Source organism: Beta vulgaris, chromosome 8 (genome assembly GCF_026745355.1).
Source record: "Beta vulgaris subsp. vulgaris cultivar EL10 chromosome 8, EL10.2, whole genome shotgun sequence".
NCBI classification, from domain to species: domain Eukaryota; kingdom Viridiplantae; phylum Streptophyta; class Magnoliopsida; order Caryophyllales; family Amaranthaceae; genus Beta; species Beta vulgaris.
In genome coordinates, this window is record NC_079209.1 from 25,179,892 (window position 1) to 25,201,072 (window position 21,181).

A 21,181-nucleotide genomic window follows, 5' to 3' on the forward strand; every position below is an offset into this window, starting at 1 on the left:
CTTCATGCAAATCTTCCACCAAGGATAATTTGTTCCATTGAACTTGGGCAACCTTGATCCTCCAGATCCTTGGTCATCTCTTGAGTATCATTATCTTTTCCTTCTCTAGGTGTTACCCTTTCAAGAAGTTAGGCTCTGATACCAATTGTAAGTGCAAGTGACACTCAAGAGGGGGGTGAATTGAGTGTTTGTCCGAATGTTGTAATTTTTCGATTATAGTAAGAACAGTAAAGGAACAGTTCTCTAGCAGCGGAAATAAAAGCAATGAATAAACAACACAAGGATTTAACGAGGTTCGACTTCTAATAAGTCTACGTCCTCCACTCACTCACTCTTTTATTAATCAACTCAGAATAACAAAAGAATTACACTCAATCACTTATGCACCTATGCACAAGATGATTCCCCAACTTCCACCTATGGAAGTTCGACCAACCACCAACTATGATGGTTCAAATGAAGTTGATCCCGATCAACTTCCCCAGCAAACTGAACTCACAGAATGCTCAAATACAACAGTTTTTTCTCAAAACAAACAGCCTAAATACGCTTAGAATGAGAGTAGTTTAGTCTTATTGTGGTATTAGGATTTGCTAGTTTGAGAGCTTGAGAGAGAGAATGCTTTTGCTTAGAGTATACTGAAAATATGCGTGCAAAAGCCCACTCGTTTGTGTGCTAGCAGAACTCCTTAAATAAGCCTTTGGTAAGTAAATGTTACATGATATTATGAGAGTATATTTTTCCTCGGAAGTATGGAAATTATTCCAAGGAAAATATACTCACTGATTTTTTTGATAATAAATAAAATAAGTATAATATCATATAACACACTTACCATACTTAAGAAATCTTGCTCTCACAACAAACCATGCATCCGTGTATTTTGAAAATCAATTTTGCGCGAAAAGAAAACTTTTCTAACATACGAATGCATTAAATAAACCCTACAGGACTGGTTCAGATCTGTTCCTAGACTGTTCCAATCAACCAAGTTTACTTGTAGTTGTGTATGACAAGTAACCGAGGTTTCTTGTCATCCACAACTAACTCATCTCTAGTTTCAAACTTTATAGTGCATCAACACCTTTATACCACTTACATTGCATCTAAGACCTAAAGTGCTACAACATGATCTTGGTCTTCATGCAATTCTTCAAGACTTGGCTTCACAAGCTTCGTCTTTCTATCCATTGAACTTGTACTTTGGAACCTACACATGGAAACAGAAACATGCATGCAATATAATAGTTCAATGTGGTTTGTCATCACTCAAACTCAAAACAGGGAACTCAACAAACCCATTATAGTAAATCATTTTAGTCGTAACAAGAGAAGTATCATACAACTACCTATTTAACTCACATAGGACATGGGCCTTGACAACTACTAATCCATAACTATGATTCTTACTCTATTTTATATATCTTCCTTTTCTAAAAAAAACTAAATCACCATTAACAAGAATCATTATTCCCTTAATTAGTGTTGTCTTGAAAGTAAGAAAAAATATAACTAACTTACTTGTAATCTACATATCACTCACTTATGTAAGTAAATCTTTAAAAAGTAATCTACAAACTTATATCCAACTTACTTAATTAATAACATAACAACGTACACCTCTTAAAGGAACTCATTACTCTTAAGAGTATCATTAGCAAGGTCACTTGTGTACGAATTGAGTTCTAGTAAGACACTAGTAGTATAATTACAACAAAAATAACAAGTATTATATAGTTCATACTTATGTAAGTAAGGTACTTTGCTAATGACAACAGTCTCTAAGTTAACTCCCTAACGCACTAACCAAATACATACCGTTAACTATATATGTTATCCCATCATTGATTTGCGTTAATAAAACAATCATTCCTCTCATTGTACTAACTAATTTCATTAATTTAAACTAAGAACTCATAATAGGAATAATTAGTTTCCAATTTAACAATATTCCAACTATGATTATTGATCCACATGATGTCTACTTCAATTTAGGATTTCTATCATCAATAAGAACCAATCCACCAGCACTCATTCACCCAAGTAATCACACAACATCAGTTTTCAAATTCCAATTCACAAGCAACGATGAATCCAACATCATAAGTCGCATCCAACATCCACAATTCATAATCTATACATTAATCTTCAGTCATAATTTGAAGAAACAACAACCATAGCAACAAAAAAACAAAAGAAGACAACCACCACAAAAGGAGGTTAGTACCTTCGGTACTTTGTGAACCACCAGCAAATCAAGGCGGCGATGACGGAAGGGCAGACAATACCGACGGCGGAAGCATTACATCAACCACAGCAATCGCAACATCAACAAGCAAGAACAAGGGGAAGAACGCAGCGCGACAACAAGCAGCATCGCCGCAACAACAGCGGGCGATGGAGAGAGAGAAGAGGTGCTCAGTCACCGGCGAGCAAGGCGGCGCGACTCCGGTGGTTATAGCGTGCAGGAGGAGAGAGAAACACATGGGCAACAGCAACAGCATCGCGGTGGCTCGCGAGCAGCACTGCGGCGGCAAAATACGAACAGAGGGGAGAGAGATAAGTCGGCACGAACGACCCACAATAGAGCTCCAGCGAGCTTCGACAACTACCGGCGAGGGGAGCGAAAGAAAGAGATGGGCATGTGCGAGAAAAATGGGGTTTGGGGGTTTTTCCTTTTGGGGTTTGAGAATTGACGAGGCGGAGAGAGATTTTTGAGGTGAGGTGGCTTTGTTTCATTCACATTGAACCGACAAAGACAGTTAGAAGAGTATATTGATTTTATTTTTAATTTGGCCAAATACATACCGGCTAATATATATTTTAGGAATCCATATTTTCTCTAAAAGGATATAAATAAAAATAACCACTTAACAAACATAAGTGGTTTCTTTAATATTTGTGATTTTAAGGATGTGCAAAAAGACCACATGTCTAAAAAGGAGGTCTTTTATCGTAATATAAGAGACCTCTTGTCTAAGAAATTAGGTGTTTTTTGCTAAATAATCACTCATGTCATCCTAGTGGTCTTTTATGGGTGGTTACTTTGCCCATATTTGTAGTAGTGAAGCTTTTTGAATGAAATTATTGATGAAATTTGACGTGAATACACTTGATATATGTTGCGTGAATATTGTATGAAGAAAAATAATTCTATCTGAGTTTATGTATTTATTTGATTTATTCGATAATTTATGCGCTTCTGGCTTATTTGCAAAATAATTATAGAACGAATTTTATAAATGCTGAAATTATTTTTTGTGAAGCATGCTATGTGTGTAGTATGTATTTCATGCCTTGGAATAATTTTTGTCTACTGTTTATGGGTTTATTTAATTAATTTATCTATTTTTGCATTTTTACGTTTACTAGTATTTAAATCGTGAATATTATATTTGGAGGCCAAAAAATCTATTGGCTTTCATATTATGTATTAACGTGAGTTTATGCATGTTATGTTAATTTTTGGTAATTTTTGGGCATTTATTTCTATTTTTAATTATTATACTAGTTTTTTATGCCTGGACGATGCCTCGGGTCAGTTACAGTAAATAAATATGTTATTATTTTTTATTTCATAATTTATTTTGCTATTTTTCGTATTTTTTTCCATTAAGAAATTGAAAAGGTCACGTCACGACATGATAAGTAAAAAAAATTTGAAAGCTTTGAGTTTGAAAACAATACCTTAAAAGGAATTGTGGTAAGAGAATATGACATCAATCTTCTCTCGCAAATTATGTAATAAGAGGGTTAAAGAAGTACTCCCTCCTTTTTTTTAATTGCTACATTTTCCTTATTTTGGATACTTGTCCCACCATAAAGTAATACTTTTATATTTGTTTTTCTATTTTTCCACCCAAAAATACTACTTTTTCTCATTATTTTACATTAAATGGATCAGAAAGTATACTCCAAAAAGCTTAAATGTGACATTTCATAAATTGTTGTACATACAACAATGTAGCAATATAAAAAATGCAGGGAGTATATATATACTAGTTAAGTCTTTTTAGTTAAATATAATTATTATAAGACTTTATTATATTATATTTGAAACATTAAACAACAAAGTCATAGTGTATTGATGGTTAAGCTCTTACTTTTCATTTCAAACATCACGTGTTCAATACCTTGCACTTACACATTTTTTTAAAAGTGAGGAGTACACATGAACATAAAGCCTTCGCATTAGAAATTTGAGGAGAGTGCCATGTGGCACATAGAGTTTCTTTTGCACGCCTTTTAAAATATTTCTATAGATTCGTTGTATTGAGTATTCTATAAATTAACTTTTAAAATTACTTTTAGAGGCTGAAAATTAGAACTAAAATTTTTACCATGTCAGTAGAGTCATAATAGTCGTTTTGTGATAATTAGTTTAATAAATTTTATTGTGTTTTTGTTATTAGTTGGATATTCCTTTTAATTATTTAAGGGTTTATACACCACAAATTAAATAATTTGTGACCTTTGATTTTCTTGGAAGCTGATGATTTGTAGGTTGCTATGGTTATTATTGAGTATCATTATGCTTACGTTTAGTTTATGTAAAAATGATTAGTTGTGTATGTTTTAATGATTTAATAAGCTTTGGAGTCAATTAGTGGTGACGTCAGACGCACACTGATGCGTCAAACGCAGATTAGTTAGTGCGCCAGACGCACAGTGTGGCGTTGAGCGCAAGCTCATGCGCCAAGCACACAGTTTTGTGTAGTCTAATTTTTCGTATGATCTTGTACGTATGTTCTACTTGTAGTTGGTGATCTTATTTGATGTGATGTATATCTGATTGATATTGTTAGTGCTGTAAAAACTGTTTTATTATCATTGTTGATGCTTAGTGATGTTCAAGTATTGTGATTAGAGGTTTTTGTTGTAAGTTTGTAAGTTACTCTTTGAGGATTTTTGAAGAATTATTTTTGATGAATTATGGGTATAAGGTCGGGTGGCATCCCTTCTCTTTTTGAAGAATAGTTTTGAGTTAGATGATACTTTATGATTTTATTTATTCAGAGATAAGAACATCCGGTGGGATGGATGTAGTCCCCGGTGAAGAAATTGCCAACCACCTAGTTTGCAAACTAGGGGTACACTTGAGTTACTTGTTGTTGTCCGAGAGGTCAGGGAGTCTTAGTGTTCTACCCTGCATCGAGAGTCTGGCTATTCTTAGACACATGCAGTGGGGAACGTAAGCCCATAGAATTACCTAGAGATTGTGATCTGACAAACCTTAGGAAGTGAATTGTGATTCACTGGCGTTCGATTTCTGACTCAATAATGTTGTACCTTTGCTTTTATTATGATTTGAGTACTCTTGAGATGATTCATTCATTTTATCCTATTTACTTGAAATTTACTATCACATGTATTACTTGTGAGTTTTATGGTATTGGATGCATGTTATAGTTGTCTTGATTGTATGCTTTCCTTTCTTATTAATCTATAATCATGCTTTGATTTCTTTTGTTCTTGGAGAACTGCTAGTTACAGTAATATCCCGAAAATTTAAACTTGCTTAAATTAAATAATAATTAATGGTTAAAATTTTCCTTTAATCATAAGTTATGATTGAAATTTTGTTAGTCTATATTCAAGTAATGATAAAGGATAATTAGTTCGTTAAATGAATATATATATATATATGTATATATATATATATATATGGATACATATCTATCTATATATATCTATATATATGTATATATATATATATATATAATATATATATATATATATATATATATACATATATATATATATATATACATATGTATACATATATATACATATGTATATATATATATATATATGTATGTATATATATATATATATATGTAGAGTCGGGATCCGGTGAGAATGAATAGTTATGTGAGAATAAAGTAATATGTGAGAATTAACTGGGAGCATTAGATTAAAAAAAACTAAGGGCTGTGATTTGCCATAACAGTAATAAGAAAGTCACAATTTTCTTAGTAATAAGCGTGAACAGTACGTACTCACTGAGGAAAAAAAAATCAAAAATCCATACCTCTCATCATCGATTGATTGATTGCAAACTAAAGTCGAACTTTTCTATCGAGATCGAAATTCATCCATCAAAGTAATTATCATCAGGTACGAATTCATGGATTCTATAATTATAGTTATGGTTTTCGCATTTTTTAATAGAAAATTAGGTCTTTTAGAGAGTATACTTGATGGTGATGGATTGTCACTGGAATTTTGTTCATATTCAACTTTTTCTCTCTCTATTATGAGTAAATTTCTTAATTTTAGGTTTGAATTTGCATCTTTTGTTCTGTTCCTGATGGATTGAATGTGTGGATTGTGTTTTTGGAGGATTAATTATTATTAGGTTATTGATGCAAATTTTATGACTTTGCTTGCTATTCTTTCCTAAATTCGCTTGTATAGACTGCTTGTTGATGGATGCCATGCCAGTTGAAATAAATTTTGAGACTCGTATGTGTTTGTACTGCAATCTGATAACTTTGGACATGTACATCATATGTTTACTACATGTACATCATATATTTACTACATGTACATCAGTTTTGAATTTACTAAATGATTAAGAAAAGCATATAAATGATTAACAAAATGAATTTATGTTTACACTCATTGATACGACACCTAGGGGAATGACATTGCATTATATGGGCATTGGAAGTTTCGGTGATTCAGAAGTACAGAATTTGTACCGTGTCGTTTAGAGTATCCGACATGGGTTTTAAGTAAAAATGAAGAGTGCGAGTGACATAAGATTTAAGACACATATATACATATATCTAGCTTTGTTTCTGATGCTACATATGTTGAATCATCTTACTCCATATCACTACAACTGGTTAAGTAATTTGACAGAAAAGGCAATGAATAATTATTGAGTAATATTAGTTTGTTGGTGTAACTCTCAGTTACTTATTTTTGTTGCTTCTTTCACTACCAAAGGTGTTAAAAAGGTACAACTCTTAACCAAAACTGCACTCTCATCTGAATTCTAATGTTATTTGCTGCCTTTTTGTGCTTCATGAAGATGGTAAATTTGCTAATGGTTTAGAATGCAGAACCTCGCACAGCTTTAGGGACTTGAGACCGTTTTCTTCAACTTCTCTTTCTCTCCCATTCCATATATCCAGGAGCTCCTTTGATGGCGCTGTCCCAATTATTCCAGGGTGAGTCAAACCCGGGAAACGTACTCCTGATAAGTTGATTTAATACGCCTGAATAATTATAAGAAAATAAGCTAAATGATGGCCTGTTCAGTATTAACTTGTAATCATCTTACTCTGTTTTTGCTTTTGCTATGAATTAACTAGATTAAAGGTTCAAGAAGGGTAGTTAGCTTAATATGTTTTGACCTCTAGTCTAACACCTTTTGATGTATGATTCATGGCTAGTGTTTGCCTTCTAACCTTTGGTTTACCAATACAACTCATGTACATTATATCTTTGCCATATATACATCATTAAAGACCTACAAGTACATTAAATCTCTTATAAAAATAGAAGTTGGATTTTTGGCAATATCATACACAAACATGAAATGTGATCTATGCATATCTAATTTATTTTTGTGATTCTTTCAGTTAAGTTTTGTATTGTGTCTTTCAACTAAAATTATTATGTTCCTTTCTCCAGAGGATTTCATGGAAATTCAACCTACTATGGAAGACCATAATCAACTAAAATTACTCTTGTAGATGATGAACAATTTGTTAGGAGTAATCTCTTTGTACTTTAATTAATTATTCGTAGTATTGCTAGGTTGCATAAATGAGTATTAGATAATAATTAATGCAAGAGTGCCAATAGCTATACACTTTGGTCAATTATAGTACATGATACTTAGAAGAAAACATTGTTATTTGTTAATACGCTCTAGAGTCTAAACTCTAAACTGCATAAATTAACGAGTTCTTTCATTTTTTAAATGAAACTATTAATTTGTCAATTTATTGTCCGTTCCATGAAATGTATACGTACTTACTTAGTTTATTCATATCGTAATATGCACTATACTTCTATTATTGTGATTCTTTCAGTTAAGTTTTGTATTGTGTCTTTCAACTAAAATTATTATGTTCCTTTCTCCAGAGGATTTCATGGAAATTCAACCTACTATGGAAGACCATAATCAACATACTCCAATAATACAAGTAGCAGGTGAATGATTGGCTTTCTCCGATGTGATAATAAGTATCTTAATCATTAATGTTTATCAAATTTCAAATCAAAGATTTCTTGTATGTGATAAGTTTGGGATCACAACTACTTTCTATGAGTGAATATCTGATTTCTAGCATAAATGTATCCTATCAGTCATGTGAAATATCAAATATGGCTCTTGCATAATTAGGTTTCTTATTTGAAGGAAGATGTCAGATAAGGCTAAAAGTACATCATTGATGACTTATAAGTACATCACTGATGGCATAAAAGTACATCATCGATTAAAAATGTTTAGTTTAAATATCATAAACACATTAAACTCTCATATAGTCATAAATTAGGACTTGATGATAAGTACATCATGATAGTTTAGTATTAAAATAGTTGGTACTATTAGCTAATACATGGCTTTCAAAACTTTCATTAATGTAAAAAATGATAATATGATATAATGAGGTTGATGAATTAATTGGTTCAATTTTATTTCATGTAATCATGATGAATTAGTTGGTTAAATACTATTTCATCATGTGGTTAAAATTCTGTTTTTGTGCATACATAATGCGTAAGATGCAGCTATTGTATGCATTGTCTAGTGTGCGCATAAGATAAAAATTGTATGCATTATTTTCTATTGTTTTACATAAGTTAAGCTTAATTCATATATGATATATGCTTTCCTTTCCAGCTCAAACGAATACTTCCAATACAGCTACATGGGTTACTCCTAGAGCACGCCCTTTTGTTACCCCGGGAGGAACAAGGGAGTGGATGCCTTTGTGTTCTAATGAGTTAACACCTGTGTTAGGGATGACGTTTGATAGTTTGGAAGAAGGGATTAAATTTTATGATGCTTATGCCCTACATTGTGGCTTCAACACTCGAAAGTCGACGACTAACAAGAACAAGAGTGGTGTTGTTGCAATAAAATATTGCTTATGCAATAAGGCGGGTTTTAAACAGAAGCGTAAGACAAACATTGAGGACAAACCGAAACAAAAGGAAGATGAAAAAGCTTCTACTAGAAGAAGGTTGGTGACAAGAGTGGGGTGTAAAGCTCAGTTGGTTCTTAAGATTCGGGAGGAAGGCGGATATTTTGTCAAAAACTTTTATGAAGGACATACCCACCCTCTTTACACCCCAAGTTGTAGAAAATTTCAGAAGCAAGGTAGAAAAATGACAATTTTGCATAAGAAGTTCATAGTTGATAATTCAAAACTGAATATTGGGCCAACAAAAAGTTTTAGAATCTTAAAAGAGAATGTTGGTGGATATGATAATATCGGGGCTTCAAAACAAGATTTCAAGAATTTCTCAAGAGATCTAAAAGCATATATTGATGGCTCTGATGCTCAAATGTTTGTGGACAATTTTAAAATGAAAAAGTTATTTTGGGGTGCCTTCTTTTATGATTTTGAGGTAGATGATGAACAATGTCTTACTAAGGCTTTTTGGGCGGATCCCATTTGTAGGAAGAACTATGCTTTGTTTGGGGATATGGTCTCCTTTGATACCACTTATGAGACTAATCGGTATAATATGGTCTTTGGGCCTTTTACTGGTGTTGATCACCATAAAATGTATCACATTTGGTGCCGGTTTTACTGCCAAGGAAGACATAAGCTCGTTTGAGTGGTTGTTTACCACTTTCTTGAAGGCAATGGGAAATAATGAACCCACTTGTTTGATAACGGACCAAGATCCAGCAATGAAAATTGCAGTGAGGAAAGTTTTCAAAGAAACGGAGCACCGGTTTTGCATGTGGCATATTATGGAGAAGGTGTCTGCCAAAATGGACAGAAATCTTTTGAGTGAGACAGACTTCCATGAAAAGTTACGATTATGTGTGTGGGACCTAGGGTTGGAGCCTTTAGAATTTGAAGAAAAATGGAACAAATTGATTGCTGAATTTAAGTTGGAAAAACATGAGTGGCTAACTGAGTTGTATAAGATAAGAAATATGTGGATCCCGGCTTATTTTAGAGATTTATTCTTGGGTGGGATCATGAAGACAACTTCGAGGTCGGAAAGTGAAAATCACTTCTTTACCTCCTTTACTAATCCCCATGTTACTCTTGTAGAGTTTTATATGCGCTTCGAAACTGCGATGGATTCACAAAGACAATCACAAGCTGAATTTGACAATGACTCAAAGAACAAATTTCCAGAATGTAAGACACCGTTGCTCATTGAGAAGCATGCTTCAGAGGTATTTACGCACTCCATATTTTATCAGGTTCAAGAGGAGGTGTATAGTGCTTGTTTTCTTGTGGGATTATAGAGTTCAAAAGAGAAAATGACTTAGAAATGGCCACAGTTAATGAGGTGAATCGTAAAAGAACGTTTGAGGTAGTGTTTAATAACACAAACTATGAAACAAATTGTTCATGCAAGGTATTTGAGAGACATGGTTTACCTTGTAGGCACATGGTTTGGGTATGGAAGGCAAAGAACCTAGCCATGATTCCTGAGAAATATGTTCTTAACAGATGGACTACAATGGCAACAAAAAAGCCAATATTTGACTTGGAAGGCAACATTTTAGACCAATGCACAAGAATGGTGGACAAGAAGAAAATCTTGAATGAGCTTTGGTCAGAAATTTACAATTGTGTAAGTGAGGCTGAGCAGAATGAAGAAGATATTGCTGAACTTGTTAAAAACCTTCGGACCTTGAGATTGGACATGGAAGCCAAAAAGAGTGCAAATAACACTCGTAGCAAAGCACAAGACATAGAGCTCCTAATTGGATCTGTGGCTCCTAGTGAGACAACAATCAAACCCCCTAAGATATCAAGTAACAAGGGAAGTGGCACTAGAAGCGGAAAAAGGATCAAGGGAGAGAGGGAGAAGGCAATTGAGCAACATCAAAAGAAAAAGAGGTTATGCAGCGCTTGTGGAGAGCTTGGATACCATGACCTTCGAAATTGTCCGTCAAAGATACCTTCATGATCTAAGGTAACTAGAAACTCATTTCTATTATGATTTATGATTTCTAGTATGTTTATTGGTCCTTAAATGTTACTTTTACTTGGTTCACATTAATTAAGGTATGATAGAGTGAAACAACTGGTATACCGATGTACATTAGAGATGGCTTGAATGTACATCAGAGATGGCTTGAATGTACGTCACTGATATCTTCAATGTACATCAAAGGGTATAGTCTCAAGCTTGAATAGATTTATGATTTTCCAAATGGGTCAGATTTTTTACCACCTTTACGATGATATGGTTTGTATATCTAGATTTGGTTCAACAAGAGCAGCTATTGTTACATTTTGCTGTCTCAAAGAACTTGAACTTGAAAGTTTGAGTCTTGATTTGTATATCTATTCAAACATTACATGGTAGAAGGGGGGGGATTTGAGTTTGGAGTTTATACCTTCACATTATAATATTCATGATCAGGCCCTAGATTCCCCTGTAGCAGTTTCCAAGTTCGACGTCAGACTTTTGAGTTTGGAGTTTTTTGTTTTGATTGGTCTAGTAACTTCTATTGATCATTAGACTTCTAGCAAAGTAAGATAGGAAATTATTTGAGCTCAGACATTAGGACTTAGAGCTCGAAAAAAGCGAAACAGAACCTGGCTCAGACGCTTATGCAGTGTAGGCATGTGATCTGCTCCATTATTAGAGATTGGAAACTCCCCCACTAACCTGCATATATGCATCAAAAAGAATCAAACAATTCGTAATACTCCTTCCATCGTAAAATAATAAACTTCCCATTTCTTTTTACAAATTCAGACCTTATAAAGTTTTGGGAACATCTAATGTTGACTTGTTAAATGTTCATGGTATATTTTAGCTAAAATATAACTAATGGTGGCTAAAAATACATCACCACTAGCTTAAAAGTACATCAAGAATGGATTAAAAGTACATCATTGTTTTATTAAATTACCAGTAAGAAATCTATCTATATATATTTTTCATGTTCTCAAGTAGCTTAAATCAACCCAAGAACAAACACAAACATGACTGTTTACCCGAATTAAGTAAGTGTATACTATTGCTAAAATCCCACCTGTCAATCAAGTAAGTTTATCTTCTTGTTGGCACTTTCTAACTAGTTGTCTTAGTAAAGTTCGTTCATTTCTCGTTTTTCGTGGCTCACTTTCTAACTGGTACCTTCTATCATGATGTTTCAGTTATTACGTGGTTCTCTTTTGTGAATCATCCATATCACAAGATGGTGCACACATCGACAGAGAAGCAGGAATCAAGATGATGCTCAAACAATGAAAGTGCTGATCTTCTCCGTTTTTCTCTAGTTATTTATACCAGCTTACTTGATATATATGGGTCCTTTTTGAACTCTTTAAACTAGACTTCAATTGTGATATTTGAATATACATTTTTGCCTAGAAAAGATTACCAAATTGTCGTCTCTTTTTGGCTTCCATGATCTTTGTGAATTTTGTTTCATGATAGTTCCATGATCTTCCCCGTTTTTCTCTAGTTATTTATACCTGCAACTATCTGGACTTTGATTCTGTCCGGATATAGTACACGAGAGCTATCGATATGGCTCCTAAGAAATTATTTTCTTCTGACTGTACAAGTGTCAGACTGTAAGATAGGGCACAAGTAGTTGGTTGGCCTCCAGTTAGATCCTACAGGAAAAATTGCCTTCAAGCAATTAAAAAAGAAGCAGAAGTTGGAGGAAATTACGTTAAAGTTAGCATGGATGGAGCTCCTTATCTTAGAAAGATTGACATGAAACTTTACAATGGCTATGCAGAACTTCTTAAGTCCTTGGAAGAGATGTTTAAAGTTACAGTTGGTAAGTGTCAATATCATCTTATAATTAATTTTAAATAAATTATTACAATAACATTATTATTTGATATTTTTGGTGAATTAAATTACTTAACTATATCCTTGTTTTTGTTTTGATTTATTAGGTAAATACTCATAGAGAGAAGGGTATAATGGATCAGAACTTGTACCAACTTATGAAGACAAAGATGGAGATTGGATGTTGGTAGGAGATGTTCCATGGGAAATGTTCATTAATTCTTGCAAAAGGCCGAGAGTTATGAAAGGATCAGATGCAAGAGGCTTGGGTTGTTTGGCTTAAATATTTATATATAAAAAATATATATAGCGGAGTCTATTTTTTTCGTAAATGGAAATTTTTTACTTTAAATTTTTGGAAAAAGGAGTATTTTTTTTTCATGTAATTTGGGAGATTATCATGTTTTGGATCTGTAGCATCTCATTTTCATGTATATAATGCTCCTTATATTCTCAAAAAGATCTTTTTTTTTGGCGCAAAGCTCTGTATGTATATATATATATACATATATATATTGATGAAAGAAAAAGTTTTCTTTTGATTTTGATTTCAAGTTTCTTTGCTCTTTCCTGTTCTATGTTCATAAGTTTAACAAATTCTAAAAAATAAAAAAACATGTCATGGTTTAACAAATTCTAGTAAAGCAACTTCTCGTTAAATTTCTTTCTTGATGACTATTGCCTTTTAACTAAGTCATGGTTTATACTTTGTTTGACACCCTTTGTTTCTTAGTGTTTTCGAATGTATATTGGGGAATGGGAAAAATGAATTGTTTGGAGGGCTTCCTAATCTAGCACCTGTAATATGGAGATATTTGCATATCGGAGTGGCATATTTTGTAGTTTGGGCCTTTGAGGAAATATAGGAGGGTATTTGCCCAACTTATCATTATTGAACAAGCCCTGCTTCTATAAATAATACTATTAATTGTTAAAACTGTTTAGTTATGGTGTTATGACAATAGTAACAACATCATAACACAAACAAGACTATCAGTTAAATTAACTCATGAAAAATTTACATTGTAGTATCAAATGTAAAAACATCATAACAAAACTATCAAATGTAAAAACATAAAATTCATAATACTAAGTGCTATAGCAGACAACCAAGTACATCAACGATGTCTTACAAGTACATCACCGAAGGCTCACAAGTACATGAATACTGAAATTCTTGCAGCTCATTTCATCTCCTTAACTTTCTTTAGCATAAGTTGTTTAACTACATTGGAGTCGTCCTTCAAGATCTCACAACAATACTTGGCTCTCAAAGTTTTCAGAAAAAAAACCTAAAAATAAACAAATATTAATCAGCTTTAAAATCAAATATAACTAGAAAAAAACAACCTAAAAAAAATTTCTTACGTTGTTTTTAAAGTTAGTATCCCACGAAGAAGTCCCTTGCGCCATATACATTTCCATGTACCTCATTGCACACACACCACTATCGATATCATCATTCTCATTTGATTTACATTGTAGTTTGATTAGTTTTAGGTCGAAGTTCAATACTTTTTCGGCTCTTGGATCACCGCTTGACTCCAAATAGTTAGAAAATGCCTTAGCCTTACAAATGCACATTGTTAATGGTATTCATAAAAAGAACAAAGTAGTTGAGATAAATATCAATAAATTACCAATATTGTTGCGTAGCCACCATAATTTTCATTCAATATTCCGGTAAGCATCCTTTGGTCAATAATATCAATCTTGGAATGCTTGAAATTGAAACATAAAACTACGTAACAACCCCTTTGAAGAATAGGACAAAAAACCTGCGATAAGATAAGAAGGTACGCTTTTAAGTCATAGCATTCAATCATCTTTGGAATAGGGGTAACAAATTAGTCGGGAAACATAAAATTTCAAATGTATGATAGGAATCAAAGAGGGGCTAATAAAAAGGGTGTTGAATGGGAGGAGTCTGGAGATGATTCTGGGTTGTAGGCACCAGCTGGAAGAGAGAAGAGGGAAAAGAGAATAATTAGCTTTACTAATTACTATGATTTCATGATGAGCCGATACTTAATGCCATGGTGCACATATTATTTAAGGAACCATTTTAATTCAAATGAATCTGAAATCTTGTATTATGAAACATTTGCATCATATAAAAAACCTATTCTAGTTTCGGACTTCAATAAACTATTGGAATTTTATAATTACTGTCTACTGATTTCAAATATTTGTAAATTGAGAATGTTAGTGTGCTTAGGTGGTGTATTTTCATCACAGATGCACATACACAACTTTGTGGCTTTCAAGGGGAGAAAACCGGAACATCTCTGTCTTCTGTTTATTTCTGCACATACACATCCACATCCACATCCACATATGCAGTATTGCACATCCTTTTACACTTTAGTGTACATCTACATATTGAGTTTTGCAAAACCATTAGCAATTTGGTCCACATCCATGTATTGAGTACTGCACATCCACTTAAGGTTTACCCTAATGAAGAGAAGAATAAATTATTATTATTACTCCAAATAATGAAGAGACCGAGCCCTATGTAATTGCAAGCTCTTATTTGCAAATCGATTTTCAAATTTTATCTTCTAAATCCATACCTTAATTTAGGTATTTCATGTAATAAATCATCAAATTTACTTAAGCAAATGAATAGGATGTTGAGGGATAATCTTGGGGAGATGAATTGAAGAATGATTGACTAGATGTTGATAAACATGGACAAACCAGAATAGATAAAAGGTTCAAGATGAACCAAAAAAAAAAAGATGGTAAATATAAGGTGTGCACTCCAAACTTGGAGATCTCCAGAAATCTAGGCACTCAAAAGGATTACAAGACATGAACAAAACTACAATTACCATTTGGAATTGGGAAATATCCAACATCACTCATGACTTATAAGTACATCACTAATGACATAAAAGCCTTGTAAAATGAAATTCATAAATCATACTCCAAGAAGATGCACCTACCGAATTAATTGCCTGTAAACTCAAAATCGAACCTTAAAGAAAGATTTTTCTGTGGAACAACAAATGGTGCGTATGATTATAGAATTGGATAACTATATATATATAACTAGCTGATCTGATTTTTTTTTAAGCTGGAAAGCATTAATGTGCTTTTAATGTGTGGAAAGCATGAAAAAAAGAAAAACTTGGGCTTTCTTGGACTAAAACTATTAATCTGAGCAGCTGGTTTGATTGTTAAATTAGATAGGTCTCCTGTGTTACAATGTTAGAAACGTGAAGAATTATGTGATTTTTTACTACATTTTCTTGTATGTTGTGTAGGTTTCCATTTACTGTCTCAGTGTCTTGCCCACAGGAAGGACTGATTTTTTCTTTTTCCCCAGATGTTCTAATGGGCACGTAGATATATAGCGAGGTTTATGAACAAGGTGGAAGTGAAGACGGCATTAGGGGTGGAGAATTCGACGGTTTGGGAGGAATGTAGCCGTGTAGTTGGCTCGATTTTACATGAAGATGTGATGAAGAGTGTGAAATACATGGTGGAATTGTTGGTGAGAGAGAGCAAAGTATTGTTATATCAGGGCCAAAGAGACCTCAGATGGGGTGGTTTCAGTTGAGGCTTGGATGAAAACATTGAAGTGGGAAGAAAATGACAAGTTTGAAGATGCTGAAATGAAAGTGTGGAAAGTGAAGGGGGAAGTCGTTGGTTATGTGCAGAAATGGACGAGTTTAACACATGTTGTAGTGTTGGGAGCAGGCCATTTTATCCCTACTGAATCAGATTGTTCATTCTTAGCATTCTTAGGTCATGATTGAAGATTGGGTCCTGGAAAGAGGGGTTTTTGATCAAGAAGTTGATTTGGTCTAATGACTTAAAAGTACATCACTCATGACTTATAAGTACATCGCTAATGACATAAAAGTACATTGTCGATTAAATCATAAACACAATAAACTCCCATATAGTCATAAATCATGACTTGATGATAAGTACATCATATTAGGCTAAAAATTAACTAATTACTTACAAGATCAACATCTGACATATCTCCATACTCGGAGCAGTTGGCATGTTCAACAATCTCTTATGGAACTAAGCTCACATTGTAGCACGGTTTTTTCCGTCTAAAAGTTCTTCAGTCAATTAACCTATAATTAATATATTAAATAATAATAATATGAAGACTTAGAACAAAAATTTAATCGATTAGAAACTTACACAAGCTGTAGGAGGGATAAAGAATCTCTTTGGGGACCCTAACCCACGTCCTGATTCCTTCCGATTTAAAAGCAATGACCATATATCAATGATCCCGGTGTCCACATACTCTTCCAAAAGTGATGAGAAAAGATGTCGTTCACCTTGGAATCCTTTGTAATGATACAATACTTCACTAAAGAGACATGATTTTTTTTTTAAAAAAAAGAATGACAATGAATTGAAGTTTGTAATTTATAAATCAAGCAATAAATTAGACAAAAGAAGTAACATAATCATCTTACTTTCTATCTCCATATGTCAGAACATATTTGCAGATTTGCTTCTCGATGATAGTCAACTTCTTCAAACACGTCAACAACTCGATCATAGTATGGAGACCTAATTTGCAAAGGCAGGTTCTTTGGCTTCCTTAGAGACGTTGTCTCTTATTTTCGAGTTTTCCCTCTAATTCCGTATCAAAATGCACAACTTTGTTCTTCCCCTTTTTGTTGCCTAGTCGACCTTGTAAAGCAACGACTATGGGTCTCTCGTCTCAATCTCAGGTGCATCAAATCAGGTGCATCAGTGGATGAATTAGATTGATATCTTTAGTTTGAGGGCATGAACAAACGGTGAAAGGTCAATCCAAGGTCAAAACTAGGAACATCCGGTTGTTGTTGTGGAGTAGCACAAATCTCATAAGGAATGTTCAATTCCTTCATAGTTTCTTGTTGATTATTGTTCCACAAGTCTCTTGATAAGCATTCACAAGAGCATCAACTGCTTCCAGAACTCCAGGTTGATCAAAGAAAGCATCATACTCGTCTGAATTTGACTTCTCATTAAGATTAGAAACGGAAGGCTCTACTTCCGGTTGAGCTTGTTGCTTCTCTGAGAATTTAGTGAACATATCAACCGCTGTGCTTTGTATTTTCTTTATACATTCACTACCCGGGTATTGTTTTTGAACCAAGGAGAGAACTTGCCCAAATTGAATAAAGTTGTAGCTAAATTCTTTGTCACACAGAAAGGGTATCAATCAAATCCTGTAATATCATTCATAGCTTATGTAAATTGTGGAACAAAAGAAGTGGAGGATACTATTAAAGCGAAAAAGTGAAACATAGGAACATTTTTGAAACAAGGAATAAAGAATAATAGTAAGAATGACTTCATGAAAAAGAATGATTCAAAATACATAAACTTTGTATAATAATTTTAACCCTAGAAAAGTTTTTTTCTTTCTTAGTGGTAGCCTTAGTCAATTAGCTCAAGCATTTGGGTGGATTTTAATATTACACAATGAATCATAATAATTAGCATTGTTAATAAGATTATACTCCACAAAGGAGCTGTATGCTATTACTTGGAAGCTCTTAACAGCTCCTTTGTGGAGTATGGTGTTTTTTTTCCTTGTTTCTTTTCTTGTAAATCTAATGAATCAATGCTGAATTTGCAGCTGTTTAAGTTCATGCCGAAACATCACAGAAGAAATATTTTTCACCAATAACATACAGAATAAAGGCAGTACGAGCATTTTTTACCCTTCAAATTCTTTGGCCCTCTTTTTTCAGAGGCTTCTGTCAGAGACGATTACATTAAAGTTCACAAATTACTTTTTTCGTGTTTCCGAGTTCAAATTAACACAAACACATGATAGTTGAACTTTAAGTAGACCTTAGTAGGCTTTTCTAAGGTCAAGTTACTAAATTAATTTATTATTGATGTACATATGAGAATCTAAAAGCAATTATCAAACATAACCAAGCTAGCTAGAGTCCAAAGAAATCTTACACTTTCTAGACAAGCACATAATTAAATGAGAATTGACAAAGAAACTAGGAATGTGAGGTGTACCTCTGTAGATTTTTGTGATGAATCTCCTTGATCATTTGTTGTAGAATGGACTGGTACAAGATCATTAATAATTGTGTCGGCATCACTTTTGATTCGTATAGGAGGCAAAATCCTTCCAAACCCAAAACTTCCGGCTTTTATCTCTGCCTTACATCTTTCTTCTATAGCCTTAGCCTTCCAACAACATATAATCGGAGCCTTCCTTTCAATTTGTGATCCTATAAATTCCACCCTATCCAAGTAGAATAACTATTGAACAATAAAAATGAATTAGTAATGACAAAAACACAAAAATAATATATATGCGTATCATAAAATAACACGTACATCAGATTTCTACAATATGTACATCAGATTTCTACAATATGTACATCATATTTCTACTACATATACATCACCAATACCACTTATTTCAAATATATATATACACCTTCTATGTACACCTTATTTGTAAAAAGAATGAAGCAAACAAATATCAACATGATACCTTGAAAATCATGATCTAAAAGCGTATTTTATTAATTATACAATAGAGTATATGAAAGTGTCAATACCTACCGTGAGAAATAATAGAGATCCCGTGAAAAAACCACATGGATTTTTCTTCCAAATCAAGATTGCATCGATTAAACAATCAATTGTATATTGACACCAATCCATCCGACTTATTTCACTTGTGTCCATGAGTGAAAACAAAATCTTGTAAGTGCAAGATTGATTCTTCTGCCCATGCAAACACGAGGAAACAACAAAAACAACAAAACTTCTCTTGAAATCATCTCCGGCCCCCAAAGTAAGAATCCTCTCCGGCATTTTTGTAGTTTTAGGGCATCCTTTCTCCAAACCCCATATACTCCTCCATTGTTCGAAAAGAATACGGAATTCGTCATTGTCATCATCCTTCATTGCTTCCTTCACAACCTTAGGACCCATAGGAAGGCCAAGAGTCACTTGGACATCTTCTCGATCTATCGTGATCTTCCCATCTCGTACATATAATGTACGACTATATGGGTCAAAGTTCTCAATAAGCCAAAGACTTAGCTTATTGTTTAGAGCCCCAAAGCCCAACTCAAGAAAAACACCGAACCCGATATCTTTTACCGCTTGTCTTTGTTCAGAACTCATATTTTCAATCATAGAGTGAAGTCCGGATGGAGACATACGACTTCCAAACTTACGGACAGAATTTTTTCTTTCAACTTCCTCCATTGAAATATGATGTACAAAACCAAACCTGGTGAAAATCATATAAACAAATTATATAAACTCATAACCGTTGTAACAACAACTGAAATATAAAGCAAGGAATGAATTACGCGAAATTTCACTTGGTACAAATCATGTAGTGACTAGGCAATTTCAGAATAGAGAAACACAGAAAAAAAAGTCACAATTGCACAATCCAATTAAGAAACATCGTACGTGCTTCATTTTTTTAAGAAACATCAATCACCCGTCTAATTATGCGATTTCACAAATTCGTTCTCCCTAATTGCACTTGGGATATTCAAGTCTAAAAGAATTACTTTCACCCCACCTAATAAAGACCACTAGAGGAATCTCAATTCTACTAACTTAAATTTTTTTCTTTTTTTGAGAGGAATACCACTAACTATTAACTAACATACTCTCAAGAGCATTTGATTGAAACCTTTATATTACATGTTGATTACAGCTCAAGTTTATTTGAGGAGTTTTCACTTTTCAGAAGGGATTCATCTTTCTTAGATGCAGTGTACAATTCCCGTTGTACTTCCCTCTCCAAGTGTGCTCGTACTTCCTTCTTCATTTTTAACATGGCTAGTCTTTGTGCAATAGCTCCGACGAGAAGAAAGAAGAAAGCATAAATAAACTGTCCTGGCAGAACCCAAGGGTCTCTGATAGTTGAGCCTTTTTTCCTGTGTCTGAATCCTATGTTACTTGGACTCGACTATTCTTGTCAGGTACATTTAATTGTGTTATACTGCTTTTGGGGCTACAATCCAGCCAGTTGACAGCAATCTATATAGAAGCGGTGCTAGTCCTTTTCCCTTAACATACAACTTTCGCAGTTTCATCAGTTAAAACAGCGCTCTCACGAGCTATATAATATTAAACAAGGTTGGCCTTCTTCTTTCTCATTGTAACAAGATCACAATTTTTAATCAGCTAAGCTTCATACCTGACCTTTCTAGTTGGTAATCTGTTCTAT

At 33.6% G+C, this 21,181-nt stretch overlaps 5 protein-coding genes across 6 annotated transcripts in view; 3 read left to right on the forward strand and 2 right to left on the reverse strand.

Annotated features, from left to right (window-relative positions):
- Positions 1 to 5,907: 5,907 nt before the first annotated feature.
- On the forward strand, positions 5,908 to 12,631 carry LOC130589376 (protein FAR1-RELATED SEQUENCE 5-like). The gene is made up of 4 exons (XM_057391251.1): positions 5,908 to 6,117; positions 8,101 to 8,169; positions 8,864 to 11,133; positions 12,330 to 12,631. The coding sequence occupies exons 2-3, from the start codon at positions 8,109 to 8,111 to the stop codon at positions 9,805 to 9,807; spliced, it is 1,005 nt and encodes a 334-aa protein (XP_057247234.1). The 5' UTR covers positions 5,908 to 6,117; positions 8,101 to 8,108; the 3' UTR covers positions 9,808 to 11,133; positions 12,330 to 12,631.
- Positions 10,483 to 11,127, forward strand: LOC130589867 (protein FAR1-RELATED SEQUENCE 1-like). Its single transcript, XM_057391485.1, has one exon. The coding sequence runs from the start codon at positions 10,483 to 10,485 to the stop codon at positions 11,125 to 11,127; it is 645 nt and encodes a 214-aa protein (XP_057247468.1).
- Positions 11,256 to 13,310, forward strand: LOC104892854 (auxin-responsive protein IAA4). Its single transcript, XM_057391486.1, is given in 4 exon segments — positions 11,256 to 11,335; positions 11,424 to 11,501; positions 12,762 to 12,964; positions 13,086 to 13,310. Coding segments are annotated over 4 exon segments (537 nt in total). The 3' UTR covers positions 13,262 to 13,310.
- A 643-nt stretch (positions 13,311 to 13,953) lies between these two features.
- On the reverse strand, positions 13,954 to 16,991 carry LOC130589733 (uncharacterized). 2 transcript variants are annotated; one of them, XM_057391253.1, is made up of 4 exons: positions 16,958 to 16,991; positions 14,619 to 14,756; positions 14,347 to 14,547; positions 13,954 to 14,270 (listed from the first exon to the last, which is right to left on the reverse strand). In XM_057391253.1, the coding sequence occupies exons 1-4, from the start codon at positions 16,973 to 16,975 to the stop codon at positions 14,163 to 14,165; spliced, it is 465 nt and encodes a 154-aa protein (XP_057247236.1). In that variant the 5' UTR covers positions 16,976 to 16,991; the 3' UTR covers positions 13,954 to 14,162. The 2 variants fall into 2 exon arrangements, with proteins under 2 accessions (XP_057247236.1, XP_057247235.1); XM_057391252.1 differs by lacking the exon at positions 16,958 to 16,991 and having other exon boundaries at positions 14,619 to 14,910.
- Positions 16,992 to 17,876: 885 nt separating this feature from the next.
- Positions 17,877 to 21,181, reverse strand: part of LOC104892855 (uncharacterized) — a 4,256-nt gene continuing 951 nt past the window's right edge. Inside the window, exons 3-5 of the mRNA XM_048635106.2 lie at positions 19,546 to 20,224; positions 18,988 to 19,236; positions 17,877 to 18,176 (exon numbers count right to left, since the gene is read on the reverse strand). Of these exons, the coding sequence (XP_048491063.2) occupies positions 18,150 to 18,176; positions 18,988 to 19,236; positions 19,546 to 20,199 (930 nt within the window). The 5' untranslated portion in view covers positions 20,200 to 20,224 and the 3' untranslated portion in view covers positions 17,877 to 18,149. The remainder of the gene's footprint in view (positions 18,177 to 18,987; positions 19,237 to 19,545; positions 20,225 to 21,181) is intronic.